Below are 24,243 nucleotides of genomic sequence, written 5' to 3'. Positions count from 1 at the left end.
TGTTCTTTTATGATTAAAAAATTTTAAATGCATACCGTTAAAAAAAAAAAAACATGGGAATAACAGATTAAGTACTTTTTTCTGGTAGAAATGCAGTAATTCATCTTCAGTGTACTTGACCCTCTTGTGATTATATCTATTTACTACTAATAATAACACCTTCTCTCTGCTTTGTGTTTTATATTTTTCAGAGAATTTTTACATAGATTATTAAATTTCTTCCTTATATCAGCCTGTGGGATAACCAGAACAGATATAACAGTGTCTTTCGATTTTACAGATGTGGAAACTTGGATTTTGTGTTCTATAACTTGGCCAAGGTCTCATAGCTTAAGAGACAGAAATAAATTTACAACTGCATTTTCTAGTTCCTGTGTTTCATTTATTTTGAACTAATTTCAAAGTTAGAGATATTATTGAGGTTCTTCATAGGTAGTTAATGATTAAGAAACAGGAAAATTTGGGACTTTTAATGTATTATGTTGATTCAGTTTGGGCCAAGTGGGTCATGGTATACTGTATATTGAATATTCATTATAAGCCCCATTGTTAGAAATTGTGAAATAAAAATTTATCATACTGATCATGCTATATTTTCTGAGTTAGTAATTTGTCAGTGTGTAAAAATTAGTAAAGGAGATAAATCTTAAAAATGTTTTTAACATTAGCTGCATTCAAATTCTTTGTTGTCCTTATGCACGTTGGAATTAATTGTCTATTACATAACTGGGGTTTTCAAAGTTCCATGTCTTACTTATATTTCATTAATAGTGTGAAAAAGAGAACAGAACTGTATACTGACGCTATGGCCAAGTTCTGGGAGGAGGAAGAAAAAGATTTGTTATACCAATTGAGTTCATAATAGTATACTTGGAAACAGTTCTAATTAGATAAAGTCTAAACTGGTTTTTGGCAAGAAAGGACTAAGGATAGGTGAAAATGTATTCTGGGAAAAAATATTTTGAGTTTAATTTAATTATTTAATATAATTGTAAATCTCTGTGTGTTTGCAGGAGCATTGACTAATGAAATAAGAATGCATATTTTTCTCTGCCACCCAACTAATGATTTCATCTGTGTTGAATTTAGTGCACTGTGGTTTGCTTTGTGATTAGATATCTTAAAAATAGAGGAGATTTTGCTTCCAATAGAGAATCACTGGATGGCTAGAAGGCTTCAATTCAGTGCTTTTTGTGAGACTGCATTCAGTGACCATGTAATTGGGAGGTTCAACAACCATGATTTGAGTATGTGTTTTTCTCTGAGGATTAGAATGTGTAAAATAGGCTTGATTCGTCATCCTTCATTACACTACATGCATCTTTGATACAACCATTAGCTTTATCATGGTGTACAAGTTCAGGTTTCTCTAGGGTAAGTATCTAGAAGTGATTGTAGACTATGTACATATTCAACTCCACTAGATAGTGCTAAACTTGTCTATGTTTTTTAACTATTGTTGAATATTTTTAAGTTAAAAATACTTGATAACATACATAGTATTGCAGTCAACACTTTTCTTGCATGTAATATTTTTCTTCTTTTGTGTTACTCCTTTGGATATAAACATTTTGTTGAAGCCAAATTGCTTCTAAAAGAAAATACTTATTGGCTGTACTACCATAAATTGTGATGGGCAGTGGGGGAGTTGAGGTATTGTTTAAACAAAACTAGTTAACCTTGAAAGCAGAGAATAAACAGAATATTCTGAATTATTTCATTGTCCCTAGTGGGGATAGCAGACCTCAGTTAAATAAACCATTAAGTTGAGCAGTAACAAGGGCACAATCTACTAATAAAATGTTCATTATAAATAATAAATGATTACTGGTTAACAAAATCACTTAGGCTTTGAACTAAATTTTCAGTTTGAATCTTTTATTGGTATGATAAAAATCAGATATGTTTCGAAGTATATAAGTTCTTTGACAAATAGAAGCAGATTTCATATTCACTGGTGTTTTTACTCATGGCCATTAGTTATTAAGATCTCTCTTCTCATTTCCCTCAACCTCCTTCTGTCTTGAAAAAGAGGCATGTAGTTTACTTTGGATTTCAGGATTAGGAATAAGCGTCTGTATTCAGACTCTGCTAACTCCCTGGGCCTTGTGCTAAGGCTTTCTTTTGTATTCTTTCATTTAAATTACTATGTTAATGTTTATTTGAAATTCAAGGCAACGATCCTGAACTCTTAATTTGTTTCTAAATACTTCAAGAGCCTGAAATTAAAATAATTTTTAAAAATTGATCCATAGTTTTAAATTTTACTAATGTTCACTTTTAGTAAGGAGTTAGAAATCAAAAGTGAAATTTACAGTGGTTGGAAATCTACATAATAAGAAAAAAGTACAAAATGTATTCAGAATCACCTTCCTAGTCTTATGTGTCTTTCAGAAATTCTGCTGAGCTATCTGAGATTTATTCTCAAGGTTTATTAAAATTTGATTCAGAATAGGTATCAAGAACCAAGAAGAAGGACTCATTTATTTACTTTCACCTTAATATTTTAGGCATTGAAGAAATTCTCCATAAGAAACAAGTAAAGTTAAAGTATATGATAGTCTAGTATATTTATTTTGGACACATTCCTGAAATTTCTCATGTTCTTAAAATATCTATATCCAGAGTCACAATCAGTTTCAGTCTCCTCAAGTTCTAAAATTTTGGTTCTTTGGTTATTTAAAACAAAAGCCATGTAAGGACTAATTAAGTAACTGAATTTAGTCTGTAGATATTTCATAGAATCTACTTACCTAGAGTAGAAAGATTCAGAATAATGGAAGCTGGTGGTCTTCATGGCCCATAGCCTAATTGCCTCCCATTAGGGACACTAGAACAAATTGAAATTAAACATGTCCATTCTGTGTTTAGTTTCAAGAAACTCACAGATGGTAAGCCTGTTGGTTTATAAAATAAAAATGATAATGTAGAAATAAAATATTGATCTAAACAAAGACACAGTAATTGACACTTAGGAAAGTTGAAGTTCTTGTTAATTTAAAGCATCAGTATTAGGACTGAGAATCTGGAACTAAAGAAGGCCTTTAACCTGATGAAATATGTATAGAACCAATACACTAAAGTTTATCAGCCACTTAGAAAGTTAATATTTTATCCGTACTGTGAGCAAAAATACAGTCTAAACATACTGAGGGCATTTAGTTTACATATAAGTTTAATCTTGATTGTCTGAGTTTGCACATTTTAAAGTAGATAATTAGAAAGGTGAAGGCTAGGGAAGTTTGACACATGGCCATAGCATTGACAGCCAATCATAATTATGATCCTCAATAGACAATAGGGTAACCTACACACACACACACACACCCCCTTAAGAAAATAAGATTTATGATTTGGCAGGTTGCCAAGAAGTGGTTACAGTTTTGACCCTTAAAAGGGTTAAAGTTTGAGGACTTGGAAACATTTCATGTTTGAACTGGTTAAGAGTTTTTACTCTGTTTAAAGGAACATGCAATATATGTGATTAGGAGGTTTTTGATATTCACTGGGATTCTTTTCTCTTTTAAGTAATGTAAATATTTCCCTTATTTTTTAAGTAATTTTTTTAATGTGATTAACTTTCCTACTATAAGCAAATTATCCTCCCTCAACTTATTTCTCCCAGTCCTCCATTTTATACCAAATGCTGACAGCTTCAGTTTGAGAAAGTAAGGTTAATGAAATCAAAATTGCACAGTTGGCAAAGGCATGTTTTCTCTCATGAGACTAGAAATGAAGAGAGTCTTACTGTGGTGGTGTACAGTTCTCAAAGAAGGCAGACAGCAGTGCTCAATGCAGACAGGTGAGGAGTGTGTTTTGGATTAATAGTGCACACGCCCAAAATCAAGTGTAACTCGTTGACTTATGTCTTGACTACTGATGTGTTTTATGTACAGGTGTTCCCTTACGCAGTGAGTGGACATTTATACATCATTCTAGTGGTTAGATTATTGTTTGGTAACATAATTCAGCAAGGTTTTATTGCCTGGATTTGCCCAACAGTTTTTTCTAAGATGTTAATTTTTTCTTTATTCCTGAACTGAACCAAACCTCTCTGTTACGTACTTCTCTGTGAATGATAATGTAAGCATATCTTTGGAGCACTACTGTTAGTCCTTACCTTTATAATCTATAAAGCATTGTCAAATCCATTAATTCATTTAATTATTACAACTTGTGCGATAGGCGATTCAGAGCTGTCTATCTTCATCCTTAAAGTAGATTAGAGAGGTTGCTAGTTCTGACTCCTCCAGAACTTGAATTTGTGATTAATTATTCCAAATTCCTAGTTGTTTTCACTCTGTATTAATCCTTTGGTAAAACCTTTGGTAGAGCAAAGGATATTTTTATATTGCGAATGCTCATTACCTAAAACATATATGTAATATGTTCTCATTTAATATTCTATTTTTACCAGTTGGGTAAATTAATGTGTATTTCTGTATAGTATAATTTTAAATGTCAGAATTTGTAAAGTGATTTATACAGATAGTTTATGGGATTTTCTGTTTTTATGCTAGAAAACGAAAGTCTTAACTATTAAATGTCAAAAGAAAAGAAAGGTTAAAAGTAATTCTACCCAACTGTTGTAATATGTTTTTAAGAATATGAAAGAGTTCCTTTTGAGTAGTTGGATAAAAAGTTTTCTTGCTGTTAATTTTATTTCTGAAAGCCGTTTGCCCTGTAGGGATACATTCCTGAAAGCTGTCTTGAAAGAACTGGTTAAATGTGATAGGACTGTCTTGAAAGAACTGGTTAAATGTGATAGTGTACATGTAGGCCGGCTACAGGTGAGCAGTTCTTTAGAGGTGCAGACTAGGTATCTTGGGACCATCAAGAAGAAAGGATAGGTCCTAGTGAATGGCTTTAAAATAAGCAGCAACCTCTAATGGTATGCATTCCTAAATCATCTTTATTTGATTTTAAACTGCAGTTTTATATAATGTGCTCTATTTATTAGTAAGAGAGATAAATGTTCTAGAGATTCCCATGAACAGACAAACCTACCTAAAACATACGTACTGAGATTTAGTCTTTAAGCACTTACCTTTAACACTTGCTTCTCTCTCTCTAGGAGGGGCTATCGGTAGGCAGCCTTTGTGATTGAGGATAGAGCAGCCAGCAGGAAGCAAGAAATATTAGAAATCAAGAATCCTGAATTCCCAAATAAGGAAGGTTTCCTGTTCTTACATTTAAATATGGGTTTATCTGAGCTGGGAATTTACAACGCTTCAGAATACTAGGGTATGTTTTACTGAAATCATTAGGAAGATTATTTTTTTCTATCGAAATTGCCTCCTTAACTGATATAACCTCAGTACAGAGCATTCACAGTAAAATGAATGCTCTGTTTTTTTAATACACATTACATTGTAAAGTAGTGATCAAATTCTGTTAATTTTGTAGCTGTATCACAAAGTTGAATGATGATATTGGATTACTTTGACTATGAAACTAATTAAATTAGATACTTGAAAAATTATTGAAATAAAAGTCATTGTCAATTTAAATAGGTGAATAATTGAAGGGTATTTTTGTTGTATATAAGAACTCAAAATGGTGAATAACCAAGGGGTATTTATTTTTGTTGTATACAAGGAAAATAAAATTTGGGATAATTTTCTTTAAAACTAAAAATATATTTTAAAGAAGAATTAAGTATATTAGCTAAAATTTTTAAACATTAGTTTTAAATGTGAATTTTTTAAACCACACAACTTAAAAACTAGTTATTTTAGTGACACAAACTCTGGAAACTAAGATTAAAATATTTTTGAGATTTTCTGAATGGATATCTGCTGGATTATAAGGATGAAGATTCCTTAGGAATGCTTTAAAATTAGGCCAATGCAAACCATTTTTTAAAACCTTTTTTTTTAAACTTTCCTATTAAAGCTGTTTGATCATCATGTGATGTATAATTTTATGCTTTAGTACCTATTGATGACGGTGTCTTTGAACTTTGGCTAATATGCTAATGTAAAGTAGCCTTATATTTTTCTTACATTATACATTAGCAAAAAATTAAAGATCCACTTAGTTTTTAAATCTGTTTTGATTTCTTTTTCATTAAGTTCTTCTTTAGTCACTCTTTATTGAGGTATGCTGTGAAGACTTAACTCAGGATAACTGAATTTCTTTTCTGTTTCCCCTTTGAAATGCTTTGCTAAACTGTTTTAAGGTCAGAAATGGATGTCATCATTTCTCAGTAGCCATAGCAAAGATATTTTGTCTACTATAGGTAGCTTATTTTCTGACCTATGCTTTTTTTTTAATCTGAGGAGGATAACCTGCTTTTAAGAAAGTTTTCTGACAGTAAACCTGAGCCAAAGAAAATCTATTAACTTATTTTCTAGTGTTAACTAGATTATTTTTAGGAAATGTAAGTATATACAGATTATCATAATAGATAGCAGTAGTTTTCCGACTACTATTTTTTATTTCTGTTTTCTTTCTTTTTGTTTTTGAAATAGCAGTGTAACCCTTTCTCCACATGAAACCTTAGACAAATCCATGACAATTACAGTTAAGGAAAAAAGAACAAAACCAAAATCTTACTCAGAACCCTAATACCTGTAACAGATGAAAATGGAATGGCTCAAGTTAAAATTCTTGTCAGTTTGAACATGGTAAAGGGAAGAGTGCCATTTAGCTGATGTCAACAGAGGAAATTTAATAAAGAAGAAAATGGGATTGTGTAATTTCAGAGTTTTTGAAAGATTCAATGCATCTGATATAGAATAAATTTCTTTAACACAGTGGCTTTCTTTGGATCTTCGTGTTACAATTTGAAATAGATATTAAAAAATGGAATACTTTAATTTCCATATATGTCATGAACTTTGAAAATTCCAACAAAAAAAATCACTTAAGAATTCAGTCTCTCACATGTATATGTACATCATATTGTGAGTTATCTTTTTGTTAGTGAACCAAGCTTTTTTATTGTTAGTGCTGTAAAGCTAGTTAATGTTTAGAAGACTTTACACAGTACTTAGTGTATGCCATTAATTACTGTGAAAACCTCAGATTATTATTATCCCCATTTTCACAAATGAGACAAAGAAAGGCTATGTAATTTGCTCAAGGTTATACACAGGACAAGATATAAAAATAGACAGTAAATCCAGAGCCCTTACACATGTCTTAATAGGTTTTTTAGAAAACATTGAAGGAAACAAATTTTATTATTGTTTTATCTTTTTTTTTTAAAGATTTTTTTTTTTTATGTGGACCATTTTTAAAGTCTTTATTGAATTTGTTACAATATTGCTTCTGTTTTGGTTTTATGACCGAGGCATATGGGATCTTAGCTCCCTGACCAGGGATCAAACCTGCACCCCCTGTATTGGAAGGCGAAGTCTTAACCACTGGACTGCCAGGGAAGTCCCTGTTTTATCTTTTTAATGAATTTTATCTAAATTTACCTTTAAAATAGAAATACAAATATATTTTGAAACTTTAGTAAAAATAAATACTTGAAAGTTTCCACTTTAAAGTATTCTTTTGAATTATAAATGTGTTAATATAACCTCTAGTCTAAGAAATTTCATGCAGTAAATGGTAATATAAACAACAGTCACATAGTTATGATGTTGAGTTCTTTGAACTAGAATTGCTATTTGTAATGCATTATTAAAAAGCTGTGGACAGCTTTGTTGCTACTTGTAGCAAAGCTTTTTAAGGTCAAATTTTCTGTAGGGAAAGTACTAGCATCCTAAATGCATAGTACTTGGAAGTAAGCTGAGCTGGGTTCTACCAGTCTGAATTGGTTTAATATAGTCAGGAAAGTCAAATTTCCTAATTCAGGTATGGTGTAAAGCATTTTATCAAGCCCTACCTACTTAAGAAAAGAAAAATCACTTTTTAGCAGAGTAGTAAAAAGTAACTCGATTTATATTTTGGCTGCTTCCAACGTGACTCACAAGCTTTGTGAAAATGTATTATATGATCGAGGGCCACACACAGTCTGTTGTACTTGTGCTTGTGTAAAGCATATCTTGATATGTGCCAAAGTCCAGAAAAGCAAATATCACATTTTTCCATTAGGGAATATAAGATAATTTATCAAAACTTCATTACTATCTTATCTATTAGACTATTGCTATTAAATTGCTAGAATCCTGTTTTACTTTTATAACCATAGGTATTAAAATATTGCCTTTCAGTATTTCTTCTTAGGCTACAGAATCTTCCCTTTTACCCTAGAAGACAACATACTTTATCTTAAATTATTTAAATAATACAAGCCTATTCCTATACAAACATTTAATAGTATTACCAGAGAAACTCAATTATAGTTGATGCATGTTAATTTTGAAAGTACAGGAAATATATTTATGTCAAGATAAAGATGATTTAGCATTACAGAGTGAACAAAGGACAATTTTTCTTAAATTATAAAGAAAGCCTACAATTCAGTTTGAAAAAGACCAGCAACCTAATAAAAAAAGTTAGTCAAAAGGCATGAATAGACAGTTTAAAGAAAAGGAACTTTGAAGAGCCCTTAAACATCGAAATATTTTCAACCTTACTCATATAAAAGGAAATGTAAATTAAAACTATATGACATACCATGCTGTTAAGAATGGGACAGCTCTGAAGTGGTAATATGAACCAATTTAAAATACATAATTAAGAGAAAAACAAGATTCAGTTCAGCATCTGAATTATATTTTATATTTAAAAGATACACGTTATGCATAAACATTGGGTATGTCCAAAAGGATACATAAGAAACTACTTCTGGAGAGGGCATCTACATGGCTGAGGGAGCAGCGGAGGAATCCTTCCTTTTCTTCATATCTACAATTTTTTTTTAATTGCTGGTACAACTGCCTATTTCGAATTATTTTGGGGGAAAATATTGTCACAGAATATTAAAATCTATAAGGGACCTGTCCAAGCCATTCCTTTTACAGCTTATTTAGAGTTACTCAAGTGCTTTGGATCAGAGAGCTAATGATTTCAGCCCAGCTTTCCTTTCATTATAGCTGTAGTACTCAACTGTGCAGCAAGTCTTAATAGGTATTATCTTGATAACAAAGATCTTATCTCTCTGTTCATCGTTGTATTCCACTTATTTAGCATACAGTAGGTGCTCAGTAAACGTTTGAATGAATTTTAAAAATTATGGTATTTATTACTTTGTGGAGTGATACAGGTGGAAAGTATTTCATCTTTATCTTTGAAAGAAGAAAAAATTATTTTTCTATTATTTCCTCTTCTGGTGAAAAACTTACCATAAATGCATTTGTTATAGTTTAATTTTGATCTGTTTTAAAGAGACATTCGTAAAGTTATAATTCATTCATCATTTTTCAGACACTGGCTTCATGTCCTATTGACCGGAAACCTTTTCAGGCGGTGTTTAAATTCAGTGCATTGGAAAGTTGTGTTAAGGTAAGGTTTAGATTTTATTTTGTAAAACAAACTGTTTAAACTTAATTGAGATGATTTTGCTTTAAATTTCCAGTTTGAGTATATTTGTGAATTGTTCAACTTTAAGTTTAATGTGTTTAATTTCCATTGAAAAAATGTTTGAATGGAATATTAGATTCAAAGACAAACCCCCACAAAAACTTAAGTCCAGAGTACCTGAAAATTATGTTTTCATGAAAAACATATAATGTTGAGAAGATTAAACAAATAAAATTAAATATAAAAGAGTGTCTTTGTTCTTAAATTCTGGTGTTTGAAGGAAACTGAGTTTAATTGGAGAAGAATAAGGGGGTTTGTGAAGATCTTGAGAGGGACTTCTCATGGTTTCAGGGTTGTCATGGGCAGATGACTTCTTTTGTTATGTACAATTTTATTGTAATGCTTAATCCTAATCACATTCTTGAGATTCACATACCATGCTGATGTTACTTATGATTATGAACCATGATTATGATTTGTATTCACATTTATTTTTGGCTTACAAATAGAAGAAGAAAGAAATAGGAACATATTCCTGAGTTAATGAATAAAAAGTGAAAAGAGGAAAAGAGAGTAAGTAGTAATTTACGTAAAGTGAAATGTGTAAGAAAGATTTCTTGAGGTTCTCATTAGTAAGTCAGGAATGGTATACAGTTAAAAATGAGAAAACTCAATATATACATATATGATGCCATTGATGGGAAAAACAAACTTCCCAAGTAGCACCAACACTTTGGTTGCTATCTTTGTGAATAGGAAGGGGCATGTAAGCAACATAAAACTATTTAAGCATTAGATGTTCTCAGTGTAGGTGTTTATAATTTGTTTTGATATATTTTTTCCAGATAAGTCTCAGTGACATAAGGTACAAATGAGATTGCAATTCAAATAAAATGACGTATGTAAAAGATACTGCATGTTGTAATTGTGTAACTCTGGACATCTATGCAAATTAGTGTATATCTTGGAGAAAAGATAAAACATTATATATGTGTATGATAGTATAATCAAAATTAAAGCAACACTTCTCTGAAAGACATGTTCTGTTTTTCCAGACTGTACGTTGCTGAAGATTCTTTAGCGTGAACTAGCTTCCAAAGATATTCTTCTGTAAAATTTTGTTCTGTTGCTTCTTGTGAATTTTGTTGTGTTGCTTGGAATAAAAATTTATGTTTTATTTAATAGGGTTTGAGTGTTACTTAAATTAAAAGTTTGGGGGAGTGTTAATCTAATTTTGTCAAACTTAAAAGGTATTTCTTATCATGTGTGATATTATCCATATATTTTTTTTTTTGAATTTTTGAATTTTATTTTATTTTTTTATACAGCAGCTTCTTGTTAGTCATCCATTTTATACACATCAGTGTATACCTGTCAATCCCAATCTCCCAATTCATCACACCACACCACACCGCACCTCCCAACCACCCCACCCCCACCGCTTTCCCCCCTTGGTGTCCATACGTTTGTTCTCTGCATCTGTGTCTCAGTTTCTGTGCTGCAAACCAGTACATCTGTACCATTTTTCTAGGTTCCACACGTATGCGTTAATACACAATATTTGTTTTTCTCTTTCTGACTTACTTCACTCTGTATGACAGTCTCTAGATGCATCCACGTCTCTACAAATGACCCAGTTTCGTTCCTTTTTATGGCTGAGTAATATTCCATTGTATATATGTACCACATCTTCTTTATCCATTTGTCTGTCGATGGGCATTTAGGTTGCTTCCATGACCTGGCTGTTGTAAATAGTGCTGCAGTGAACATTGGAGTGCATGTGTCTTTTTGAATTATGGTTTTCTCTGGGTATATGCCCAGTAGTGGGATTGCTGGGTCATATGGTAATTCTGTGTGTGATATTATCCATATATTCTTAATATCTTCCTTTGCCCTTTTACTTCTTTTGAATCTTTATTATCCTTTTCCCTTTACAATTAAACTCGAATGGGTCATATATAGTTGCTTATATTTTCAACCACTTGTTGGACATCTCCATCTAGAATACCAAAGGAATCAAAAATATTAACAGACCCCAAACTCATCTCATTCCCTGCCCCCGTCCCCCAACCCCAGTTGTATGGTACCATAATCCCAGTCACCCAGATCAAAAACATCTGGGAGTTTTCCATTTTTTTTCTCTTTGTCTTATTTTTGCCTGTTCCTTCTGCACAATGTCTTAAATTTGTTCCCACTTCATTACCTCTTTGTAGGCCCTCATGCTGTCATCTAGACCTGTTCTGCCAATAGAAATATACTACAAACCACGCTATAATATAAAATTTTTAGTAGCCACATTAGAAGACCAAAAGGAAACAGTTAAATTGAATTTTTGTATTTTATTTAATCCAACATATCTAGTGTATTATTTCAACATGTAATATTTTAGAAGAATTCTTATTGAAGGATTTTATCTTTTGTTGTTGTTTTCATTGAATCCGGTGTATATTTTACACTTACAAGTACATCTCAATTTAAACCAGCCACATTTCACATGCTTAATAGTATGTGGCAAGTGACCATTGTCTCATACAGTATAGATCTACACTGTTATAAGAACTTGTTTCCAGTTTCCTGGCTTTTATAGTTTCTCCTTAACTGGTTCATTCTCCATATCACTGCCAAAGAAAACACATTTGATCATCTCATTCACATGCTTTTAAAACTCTATCTTCTGATTCCTATAGAATTATTTTCTTATTCAGGGCCCTTTACAATCTGGTCCTAATACATTGTATCAGCTTCATATCCTGCTAATTTTTTCTTCCCCATCTGCATTGGCTTCTCACTGTTTCTTATAACTGTGTTCCCTCCATTTAGAATATTTTTTTCCTTATACAGATTCCTACTCATTCTTGAAGACCGACTCATAAATCATCTACTCATTAAAGTCTTCTCTGATATCCTCAAAGTCAGTTCTACATGTATACAAAGATCTGTGTTTATATTTGTTATGAGCACTTAATCTATTTCCATGCCCCTCTCTTACTGTTATGTTTCCCCAGAGCTTAGCACACATACTAAGTTTATAGTTTAGCATGCTTGAATTAATAAGCATATGTATTTGGGCTGCACGTTCATTCAGACAATTTTGTTTCTTTAATTTTTTGTCCTTTCAAGGGAAATGTGTAGGTTATCATTTGTAATGCCAGATTATCAGTCTGAATAGGTGATTTTGCTTTTTCTCACAGGTTCACATAAAAAGACAGTTGAGAGAAACAAATGACAAGAAAAATGAAAGCTCTTTTAAGAAACAGCTGTCCTGTCAGGAAAATTCTAAAAGCTGTATGAGGTTAGTGATGAACTTCAGAAGTGGAATCCAACTGTGTAGAACCAGAAGATAGCTAGTAAAAAAAAAAAAAGTACTTAAAAAAATGAGGTTTTTTGTATTTAATTGGAGGTGAGGTTTAAATGTATTTAATTACTTCTTTTAAAGTACACCCTTGATAAGTTAAGGAAGGACCAGCTGAAATCTGAGAATATAATTTATTTGACCTCTATCTTTGATGAATTAGTTTTTTTTAGTTTTTTCCTAATTTGTTTTAGATCGATATTTTTGTACAATAAAAGTTACAACAGTGTAAAATTTCTGTAAAATTTTCTGAATGCTTATGCATTTTTGTACATATCACAAACCAATATGGATAAGCATTGGTGCACAGCCCACATTTTGAGTAACTGCTCTAGTATTTATGGACAGAAAGTAACTAAAGATATAGTACAACATTTTTCATGAGACAGTTGTAATTGAAACTACTTATTATCTTTCTCATTTTGTTTCTCTGTGTTATAGCAGACACTTGCTACTACTATAACAAATGTTTATTGTTTAAAAAAATTTTTAAACATGTTTGGATTTGTTTCTTTAACTGCTATTGTTAAAACATAGTTGCCTAGAAATACTTAGTATGCAGGTTTAACAGGTATTAACATATTTTTGAATTAAATTGAATTAGTAGTGTACTGGAAATTCATTTATTATTAATACTTAAAATAACTTGTTACAGTACATTTAAAATTGAAGCCCTTTTTGATCTGAAGTATATTTAGAGCTGTCCAGAAGTTGTCAAAGTCATAATTAAATCTATGATTCATTAGTACATTTCATCAGAATACTAATATCTTAAGAGAGTAAATATATTAGTTACCAAAACAGTTAACAATATTCCTTGAGATTTATTGAATCATGCCACTAATTTAGAACCCTGTAGCTCTTTAGAAGTTATAGACTTTTGGGAAGTTATAGACTTCTTTGGTAATCTGAAGAAAACTATAGACAACTACTATCCGAAAACAGACTTAGAGACAGAAGTTTTTAGATTTTAAGGGATTCTTGGAACACTCAGTTCAAGAGCCCACCCATAAAGCCAGTTAATAACTGCAGTAGAGCAAATTTTATTTACAGTTTCTTTTAATTATATCTGAGTCAGCTTTGAGTCTTCCATTTATGGTTATATAGTAAATAGCACATTTTCCCCAGGCATAGTGAAGAAATACCTTTTCCTAGCTTCATTATTGATTCACCTCCTATTCTTGGCTGTGACAATGTCATAGATAGACATTTTTTCAGAATTACCCAATCTCTTGGCTCGTGCTGAGAGTGCAGTGCTCATCATTGTATGACCTGTGATAGGGTCATACAGTGGGTCTAACAGAGCTGAGGTAGTCCACATGCTTAACTTTTTTCTCAAGGACTTGTGGTAGAGGGATGGTATAGGGATGTAATGCAAAATAATAATGCAAAATAATAATTTGCTTTTGCTCACCAAGTCATACCCTTAATGATTTCTTCCAAGGTGGAAAATCTGTCAGCTATTAGATTTTTACCGTACATTTTTTTGGGAGTCTTTCGGATGTTTTTAGAATTCCTCTCATTCAATCTTATGTTTATAAGGCATATGCCTCATTTCCTGCACTTAGAAAATATGCCATTCAGTGTTGCCTCTTCCTTCTAAAGCTGTAAAACTCCTCTTTCTGATACTTTCTCCCAGTTCCAGGGAAAGGGATTGCAAGAGTGTTTTGTTTCTTGTTAGTGAATCTCCATTGCAGTCATTGGAGTGGCAACTAAGTGGGGAGTCCAACTAATCATGCTTTCTTTGCTAAAATTTAAAACTCAGTGCATAATACTTTCAATTTGGTGGGCAGTGGATTGAAAATAAATGAGCAAAGTAACAGTTTTCTCTTATTTCATCTCTTTATTGGTGTTTACAGAAAAAAAGTCAAAAGAGAAGATCTATTAAGTGCAAAACTTTATGACTTGAAGATGATATACAGTAAGTGACTTTTTTACTTGTGTGTTCTACCTTTTTTTGTTTCTTACTTTAATGCTTGTGCCAAAGTTCTTGTAAGTAATATTTTGGCTTGGAAAATAGTCATGCACAGAACTCTACTGAACTCTGTACACTATATTCAGTCCTACATAAATTGCTTTCATGGAGTCATTTATACTGTTTCCTGCCCTTTTTGTTTTCATGCTCAGCTGTAAGGAGGGAAGGGGAGAGTGAATGAGTGTGTGTGTGTGTGTGTGTGTGTGTGTGTGTGTGTGTGTGTGTGCATGTATGTTGGGAAGGAAAAGGAGAAAAGGATGTTTTCCAGCTACTTGGTTAGCAACCTACATTGTGGTCCTACTCCACTCATTAGTGCAGAAGTCCTTATGGGAACTGAGATGAAATACCTTGTGGGCCAATAACTGTAAGCAGTAACAAGAGAAGCCTGTGACAGTGAGAAGTTAATTCATGGTTCCCAGAGGAAGTGGTGGTTTGGCTTTGAGCCACACTTTTAAAGTTTTTTTTGAAACTTTATTTGGAAGTAAAGCATTTCTTACATATTTATCTAAATGAGCAGTTAAATATGCCTGTCTCTTATTGTTGTCTAGTGTATGGTTCTCTAATACAGGAAAGCTTTGCAGCAGGGCCTGATAAAAATGACACTATAGTGCTTTGTGACTCCTCTTTGGAGCTCAAGCGGTTTATTCTTGTTACAAAGAACAACTTACTATAGGCTAATTGTAAGCAGGGAGAAGTGAGCATTTATTTTCCAGGCCAGGTTATAATTAATTTCTATTTATAGATAGAAAGAATTAATGAATTCATTGTTCTTAAAACTAAATGATAATCAAGTTCATTTTTTATAAATACCAGGTTTGGTTGTTGTTGTTATTGGCTTTTTTATTTGAATTAACATGATCTCAGGGTTATAGATAACCCCGGATTTACAGATTAATGAATGTCTGTCTTTGATAATTTACTATTAAAGTGGAATTTCACTAAAAGGACTTTATGGTTAGATAAGCATTTTTCTTTTGTTAAAGAACTTTAGGTATCAAAACTTCTTTGTTTTTCTGTGTCATTGCTGTAGAATAGCATCCTTTTTAATGAATAGCCTTTGTTTGGTAATTCTAGGATCTGATATAAAATTTACTGCTAAGGAAGAGTAAATGATGTTATAGATTTTCTCTAGATAATCTGGCGTACTCTCCCTATGATAATCTTAGTTTTAAGACTACTGTAATTTCCTTTAAGTATGTATCTCCTGCCTGGACTTATTTTTAGAGAGAAAAACATAGGCAAATCTTAAATCTATAGTGCTTCAATATAGTGAAGGCCATTTATAAGAATCTTTGATTCATTTGGATTTGAGAATTTGTTTTACTATTCAGAATATGAAATACTAAACAAGTTTTCAGTGGATATCGTAAGCCAGTTGAATACCTAATTTTTTTCCTTCCAATTTATGTATATAAATTATATAAATATATATACATATATAAATTATGCATATATATATAAATTATGTATATAAATTATGTGCATAACTTATGTATATTACATATATAAATTATGTATGACATATACAGCACTAAGTTTAAAGTGTACAGCATAATGATTTGACTTACATACATCATAAAATGATGACCATGGTAAGTTTAGTGAACATTCATCATCTCATATAGATACAACATTAAAGAAATAGAAAAAAAATTTTTTTTCCTTGTGATGAAAACTCTTAGGATTTACTCTCTTAACAACTTTAATGTATAACATACAGCAGTGTTAATTATATTTATCATGTTGTACATTATATCCCTAGTACTTATTTATCTTATAACTTGAAGTTTGTACCTTTTTACTTCCTTTATCCAGTTCCTCCTTCCCCCACCACCTGCCTCTGGTAACCACAAATCTGATCTTTTTTTCTATGATTTTGTTTGCATAAGTGATATCATACAGTATTTGTCTTTCTCTGTCTGACTTGTTTCACTTAGCATAATTCCCTGTAGGTCCTTGCATGTTGTTGAAAATGTCAGGGCTTTATTCTTTTTCATGGCTGAGTAATATTCCATTGTGTGGAATATGTGTGTGCGTGTGTGTGTATCTCACATCTTCTTTATCCATTCATCTATTGATGGGCACTTAGGTTGCTTCCATATCTTGGTTATTTTAAATAATGCTACAGTAAACATGGAGGTGCATATATCTTTTTGAATGACTGTTTTCATTTTCTTCGGATAAATACCCAGGGATGGAATTGGTGGATCATATGATGCCTCTAGCTTTAATCTTCTTTCTCAAGATTGTTTTGGCTATTCAGTGTCTTCTGTGTTTCCATACAAATTTTGGAATTATTTGTTCTGGTTCTGTGAAAAATGCCATTGGTATTTTGATAGAGATTGCATTGAATCTGTAGATTGCCTTGGGTAGTGTGGTCATTTTAACAATATTAATTCTTCCAGTCCATGAACATGATATATCTTTCCATCTGTGTTGTCTTCAGTTTCTTTCATCAGCGTCTTAAACAGGTTTCCAAGTACAGATCTTTTTACCTCCTTAGTTAGATTTATTCCTAGGTATTTTATTCTTTTTGATGGGATTTTGAATGGGATTGTTTTCTTAATTTGTCTTTCTGATAGTTTGTTGTTAGGGTAGAGAAGTGCAACAGATTTCTGCATATTAATTTTATATCCTGCAACTTTACCGAATTCATTGATGAGTTCCAGTAGATTTTTGGTGGCGCCTTTAGGATTTTCTACATATAATATCATGTCATCTGCAAACAGTGACAGTTTTCCTTCTTTCTTTCCAATTTGGATGCCTTTTGTTTCTTTTTCTTGTCTGATTGCTTTGGGTAGGACTTCCAAAATTACGTTGAATAATAGTAGCGAGAGTGGGCATCTTTGTCTTATTCCTGATCTTAGAGGAAAATGCTTTCAGCATTTCACCACTGAGTGTGATGTTCGCTGTGGGTTTGTCATATGTGGCCTTTATTATGTTGAGGTGTGGTCCCTCTACACCCACTTTATTGAGTTTTTAATCATAAAGGGATGTTGAACTTTTTTTGAAAGCTTTTCTGCAGCTGTTGAGATTATTATATGGTTTTTATTCTTCAATTTGTTAATGAGTATCACATTGATTGTTTTGTGGATATTGAACCATTCTTTCATCCCTGAGATAAATCCCACTTGATCATGGCATATATGATTGTTTTACTATACTGTTGAATTTGGTTTGCCATTATTTTGTTGAGTATTTTTGGGTGTATGTTCACCAGTGATATTGGCCTTTAATTATCTTTTTTTGTGATATCTTTGTCTGGTTTGGTATTAGGGTTGCTGGCCTTGGAAACGTTACTTCCTCTGCAGTTTTTTGGAATAGTTTGAGAGGGGTAGATGTTAACTCTTCTCTCAGTGTTTTGTAGAATTCACCTGAGAAGCCGTCTGGTCCTGGACTTTTGTTTGTTGGGAGTTTTAAAATTTTGAATAGGTAATTTTAAATTATAGTTCTTAAAAAACATATTTCCTGCCAGAAGGTTAACATTATCCAAGGCCTGTAACTTAATGCCATGTCTGCTTATGTTAAGATGCCTGAAGTCATTTGTTTGGTTTAGGATAGGCAGAATATTCCTTATACATTATGAGTGGGTAGAACAAGAGTACTAATACCTATCATGTAATTATGAGCAGATGTCTTAACTGAACAAGTCTGGATTGAGTTGAAGGGTATTGGGTACTTACTGATTACCCATTTAGATTTTTTCCGTGATGTTGCTTTTTACTTGTGGAGTTTAATACATCTTACTTAGCCAGTTTTTATTCCAGCATTGAGATAGATTATGTACCTGATGAAATAGTTAGCTTACATTTAGTTATCGTGTTTAATGAAGATTATTCAGGTGTAAATTCTAAATCCATACTCAGCACATACTCAGTATGAGAAGTTCATACTAGGAGAGCAAAAGGGAATTGAGATGAACTCATTCATTCAACAGACTCTGAAGCAGCTCTGGACTCTTAGGGTTGTAGTAATGCACAAAAGAGACAAAGTGCTTGCTAACAGAGTATGTTTTGTGGACAATAAAGAGATAAATGTATAATATGACAGGTGTTATATGTGCTTCAGAGAAGAATAAAGTAGGGTAAAGGGACAAAGGATGATGATGACATTCTGGAGGTGATTATATAAGGCATCAGGGAAAGCCTCTTGGATTAGATTATATTTGAACAGCAATCTAGAATAAGTAAGGGATCAAGCCATAAATGTATCTAGAGTGTTGCAGGAGAGGGAAGAGCAAGTGCAAAAGCCTTGAGACAGGAGCAATCATGGTATGTTCAGAGAATAGCACGGAGGTCAGTATGACTAGAACAATTGAGTTACGTAGATGGAGGAGGAAGAGTTAAGCCATTGGCTGGGAGGTCATTTAGGGCCTCCTAAATGGCAGGCATTTTCAGGGATAGTATGGACTGACATATTATTAAAGGACCTCTGGCTGTTAAGGAGAGAATAGTTCATAGGAGGGCAAGGTCCTCATAGGAGGACTGAGAGACTAGTTTGGTGGCTTTATTCCAGGCCACAGATGATGGTGGGTTGGGCCAGGAAGATATTAGTGGAAGTGGTGAGAAGTGGCTCAATTCTGTAAATGTTGTATTTCAGAGGTGAAATTAAAAGGATTTGCTGATGAATTGGATGTGAGGTAAAGAAGTCAAGGGTGAGACTAAAGTCCTGGCCTGAACAACTGTTAAAATGGAGATGCCAATTACTGAGATGGGGAAGGCTAATAGAATGTTTGGGATGGTATAATAAAGATTTCTCTTTTGGACATGTAAGATGCTTACTCTGCAACCAAGTAGAGATACGCTGAAAAAATATGGATGTTTGCATGTCATATGCAAAAGATTTTTTCATCTTTAGATTGTTTTAGTGGTAATTGGTTCATGTTGATATGTGAATTAGTGTTTGGCGCTTAAGTCAAATTGATGGTTTCTTCCAGTTATCATTTCTTTCCCCACTCTCGAGTTTGGGCAAAAATGTTAATAAAGACCATGATCAGAAATAAGACTGGAAAGGAAGGTTGAGGCTGTCATAGAGAGTTGAGCAATAAAGCTAAAATTTCTGCATATTATCTTATAAGGAGTAATGTTATGCAAAAAGATACCATTAAAGGTTTTTTTTCACTGGATTACAATGTGGTGAAACCATTTTAGGAAAACTTGGTAAAAGTTATTCCAAAAAGATAGCAAGCTAAATACCTGTTAGAAAAATTCTACAGCTGTCTCTTTTTTCTCAGGTTGTATTTCTTTTTGTCTTTATGACTCATTTAGTATACGCCTTACTTGATCAATTCGGAGAACCCTTTTTTTTTTCCCCTCCATTCTAGCATCTCTGAAGTGGGATTCTATCTTATCTTTTGTCCCGTATGATCACTGTTGACCAAGCAGCTGCATAGTTGTCACTGCCTGTGACTGTATGAACATACAAAGTGCTGTCATTAAATCTGGAGAATAGATAGCAGAAATTTGGGAGAAGATCCATAGATAATCCTGGAATTTTCTTAACCCCTACACCTCTAACTGAGAGAGAATTGGGGGAAATTCATCAGACACATGCACCAACATTCCCAAGAAAGTCATAAGTTGGCGAATTCTATTAAATACATACTTAATTGCAGGCCAATATAAGAGGCCAGCACCAATGATTTAGTTCTTGTATGGATTTCCTGAGGAATCACCACTGTTCTTTTTTTTTCTTCCAGTTTTTTTGGGATAATAATTGATATATACAGCACTGTGTAAGTTTAAGATATACAGCATAATGTTTTGAGTTACATACATCATGAAATGATTATCACAGTAAGTTTAGTGAACATCATCTCATATACATACATTAAAGAAATAGAAAAAAATTTGTTTCCTTGTAATGAGAACTCTTAGGATTTACTCTCTTAACAACTTTGATGTATAACATACAGTGGTGTTAATTATATTTATCATGTTGTATGTTACATCCCTAGTACTTATTTATCCTATAACTGGAAGTCTGCACCTTTTGACTACCTTCATCAATTCCCCCTCCTCTCACCCTTCATCTCTGGTAACCACAAGTCTGAGCTCTTTTTCTATGAGTTTGTTTGTTTGTTTTTGAAGTATAATTGACCTACAACACTGTGTTAGTTCCTGGTACACACATAATGATTTGATATTTCTATACATTTCAAAATGATCACCATGATAAATCCATTTACCATCTGTCACCATACAAAGATATTACATAATTTATTGACTGTATTCTCCACAAATCACCACTGTTCTTGATAGCATACAGGATGATATCGTGTGAAAAATGGTCATCAACAAACTTGGGTTGAAAAGTAATTAGAAAAAGTTGGATTTTGCATGTAAAGAAGTTTTATGAATGCCTTAACCAATTTATTATGCCTATATATTCACTTTTATTAGTCAATTAAAAACTGTACCTAGGTCTATATTAGGTTCCTAGGGCTGCTGTAAAAAATTCATTACAACTTGGTGGCTTAAAACAACAGAAACTTATTTCCTCACTCTTCTAGAGGTTAGAAGTCTGAAGTCAAGCTGTGGGCAGACCCATGCTCCCTCCATAGGGTCTAGGGAAGATTCTTTCCTTGCCTTTTCCCTAATTTCTGGTGGTTCCTGGCAATCCTTGGCATTCTTTGGCTTGTAGCTGCATCACTGGAATCTCTGCTTCTGTCTTCATATGGTCTCTACTATTGTGTCTCCCTCTGTATCATTGTTTGTCTCTGATAAGGACACACTCATTGGATTTAGTCCCTACTCTAATCCAGTATGATCTCATGTCAATCTTACTTTTAATTGCGTATGCCATGACCGTATATCTAAATGTCATAATCTGAGGTTCCAAGTGGACATGAATTTTGGGGTAGGGGGTCTCAGGGGTGACACCTTCAGCCGACTACAAGGTCAAAAACAGCTCTTTCAGTAATTCCGAAATAAAATTTCTAACTGATAAGAAATCACTGTGACCCAACTCTGATGCAGAGATTGTGTTCTCCAAATAACATTTCCTAATAAAAGAACCAGGCCTCCTTGAAATAAATGACTGTTTCCAGGTTTGAGACAGTAAATAAATAAGATGTGCCTAGAGTATTTTTTTCTTAACAGAAGACAAGGAAACTTTCAAAGCAGTGCTAGGATTGTAACAAAAAGTCTCAAGAGCTCTACCCACCACCAGAGCCTCCCATCAAGCCTCTTAGATAGCCTCAACCACCAGAGGGCGGACAGCAGAAGCAAGAAAAACTACAATCCTGCAGCCTGTGGACCAAAAACCACAGTTACAGAAAGATAGACAAGATGAAAAGGCAGAGGGCTATGTACCAGATGAAGGAACAAGAAAAAACCCCAGAAAAACACCTAAATGAAGTGGAGATAGGCAACCTTCCAGAAAAAGAATTCAGAATAATGATAGTGAAGATGATCCAGGACCTCGGAATAAGAATGGAGGCAAAGATTGAGAAGATGCAAGAAATGATTGACAAAGACCTAGAAGAATTAAAGAACAAACAAACAGAGATGACCAGTACAATAACTGAAATGAAAACTACACTAGAAGGAATCAGTAGCAGAATAACTGAGGCAGAAGAACGGATAAGTGACCTGGAAGACAGAATGGTGGCATTTACTGCTGCGGAACACACTAAAGAAAAAAGAATGAAAAGAAATGAAGACAGCCTAAGAGACCTCTGGGACAACATTAAACGCAACAACATTCACATTATAGGGGTCCCAGAAGGAGAATAGAGAGAGAAAGGACCAGAGAAAATATTTGAAGAGATTATAGTCGAAAACTTCCCTAACATGGGAAAGGAAATAGCCACCCAAGTCCAGGAAGCGCAGAGAGTCCCATACAGGATAAACCCAAGGAGAAACATGCCGAGACACATAGTAATCAAAGTGCAAAAATTAAAGACAAAGACAAATTATTGAAAGCAGCAAGGGAAAAACGACAAATAACATACAAGGGAACTCCCATAAGGTTAACAGCTGATTTCTCAGCAGAAACTCTACAAGCCAGAAGGGAGTGGCATGATATACTTAAAGTGATGAAAGGCAAGAACCTACAACCAAGATTACTCTACCCGTCAAGGATCTCATTTAGATTTGATGGAGAAATCAAAAGCTTTACAGACAAGCAAAAGCTAAGAGAATTCAGCACCACCAAACCAGCTCTACAACAAATGCTAAAGGAACTTCTCTAAGTGGGAAACACAAGAGAAGAAAAGGACCTACAAAAACAAACCCAAAACAATTAAGAAAATGGTCATAGGAACATACATATCGGTAATTACCTTAAACGTGAATGGATTAAATGCCCCAACCAAAAGACACAGACTGGCTGAATGGATACAAAAACAAGACCCATATATGTGCTGTCTACAAGAGACCCACTTTAGACCTAGGGACACATACAGACTGAAAGTGAGGGGATGGAAAAAGATATTCCATGCAAATGGAAATCAAAAGAAAGCTGGAGTAGCTATACTCCTATCAGATAAAATAGACTTTAAAATAAAGAATGTTACAAGAGACAAGGAAGGACACTTCATAATGATCAAGGGATCAATCCAAGAAGAAGATATAACAATTATAAATATATATGCACCCAACATAGGAGCACCTCAATACATAAGGCAACTGCTAACAGCTATAAAGGAGGAAATTGACAGTAACACAATCATAGTGGGGGACTTTAACACCTCACTTACACCAATGGACAGATCATCCAAAATGAAAATAAATAAGGAAACAGAAGCTTTAAATGACACAATAGACCAGATAGATTTAATTGATATATATAGGACATTCCATCCAAAAACAGCAGATTACACGTTCTTCTCAAGTGCGCACGGAACATTCTCCAGGATAGATCACATCTTGGGTCACAAATCAAGCCTCAGTAAATTTAAGAAAATTGAAATCATATCAAGCATCTTTTCTGACCACAACGCTATGAGATTAGAAATGAATTACAGGGAAAAAAACGGAAAAAAGACAAACACATGGAGGCTAAACAATACGTTACTAAATAACCAAGAGATCACTGAAGAAATCAAAGAGGAAATCAAAAAATACCTAGAGACAAATGACAATGAAAGCACGACGAACCAAAACCTATGGGATGCAGCAAAAGCAGTTCTTTCTAAGAGGGAAGTTTATAGCTATACAAGCCTACCTAAAGAAACAAGAAAAATCTCAAGTAAACAATCCAACGTTACAACTAAAGAAACTAGAGAAAGAAGAACAAACAAAACCCAAAGTTAGCAGAAGGAAAGAAATCATAAAGATCAGAGCAGAAATAAATGAAATAGAAACAAAGAAAACAATAGCAAAGATCAATAAAACTAAAAGCTGGTTCTTTGAGGAGATAAACAAAATTGATAAGCCATTAGCCAGACTCATCAAGAAAAAGAGGGAGAGGACTCAAATCAATAAAATCAGAAATGAAAAAGGAGAAGTTACAACAGACACCGCAGAAATACAAAGCATCCTAAGAGACTACT

General features: G+C 33.2%; 1 protein-coding gene across 2 annotated transcripts in view; it reads left to right on the top strand.

Annotated features, from left to right (window-relative positions):
• SCAF11 (SR-related CTD associated factor 11) overlaps positions 1-24,243 on the top strand; it is a 72,496-nt gene that overhangs the window by 29,321 nt on the left and 18,932 nt on the right. For both annotated transcript variants that reach the window (XM_068559840.1, XM_068559839.1), the window contains exons 5-7: positions 9,325-9,402; positions 12,612-12,712; positions 14,632-14,693. In XM_068559840.1, the coding sequence (XP_068415941.1) occupies positions 9,325-9,402; positions 12,612-12,712; positions 14,632-14,693 (241 nt within the window). The remainder of the gene's footprint in view (positions 1-9,324; positions 9,403-12,611; positions 12,713-14,631; positions 14,694-24,243) is intronic.

The sequence above is a fragment of the Eschrichtius robustus genome, chromosome 13 (genome assembly GCF_028021215.1).
Source record: "Eschrichtius robustus isolate mEscRob2 chromosome 13, mEscRob2.pri, whole genome shotgun sequence".
NCBI lineage: Eukaryota > Metazoa > Chordata > Mammalia > Artiodactyla > Eschrichtiidae > Eschrichtius > Eschrichtius robustus.
Note: the sequence above shows the minus strand (reverse complement) of the source record. Positions and strands in the feature narration are given on the sequence as shown.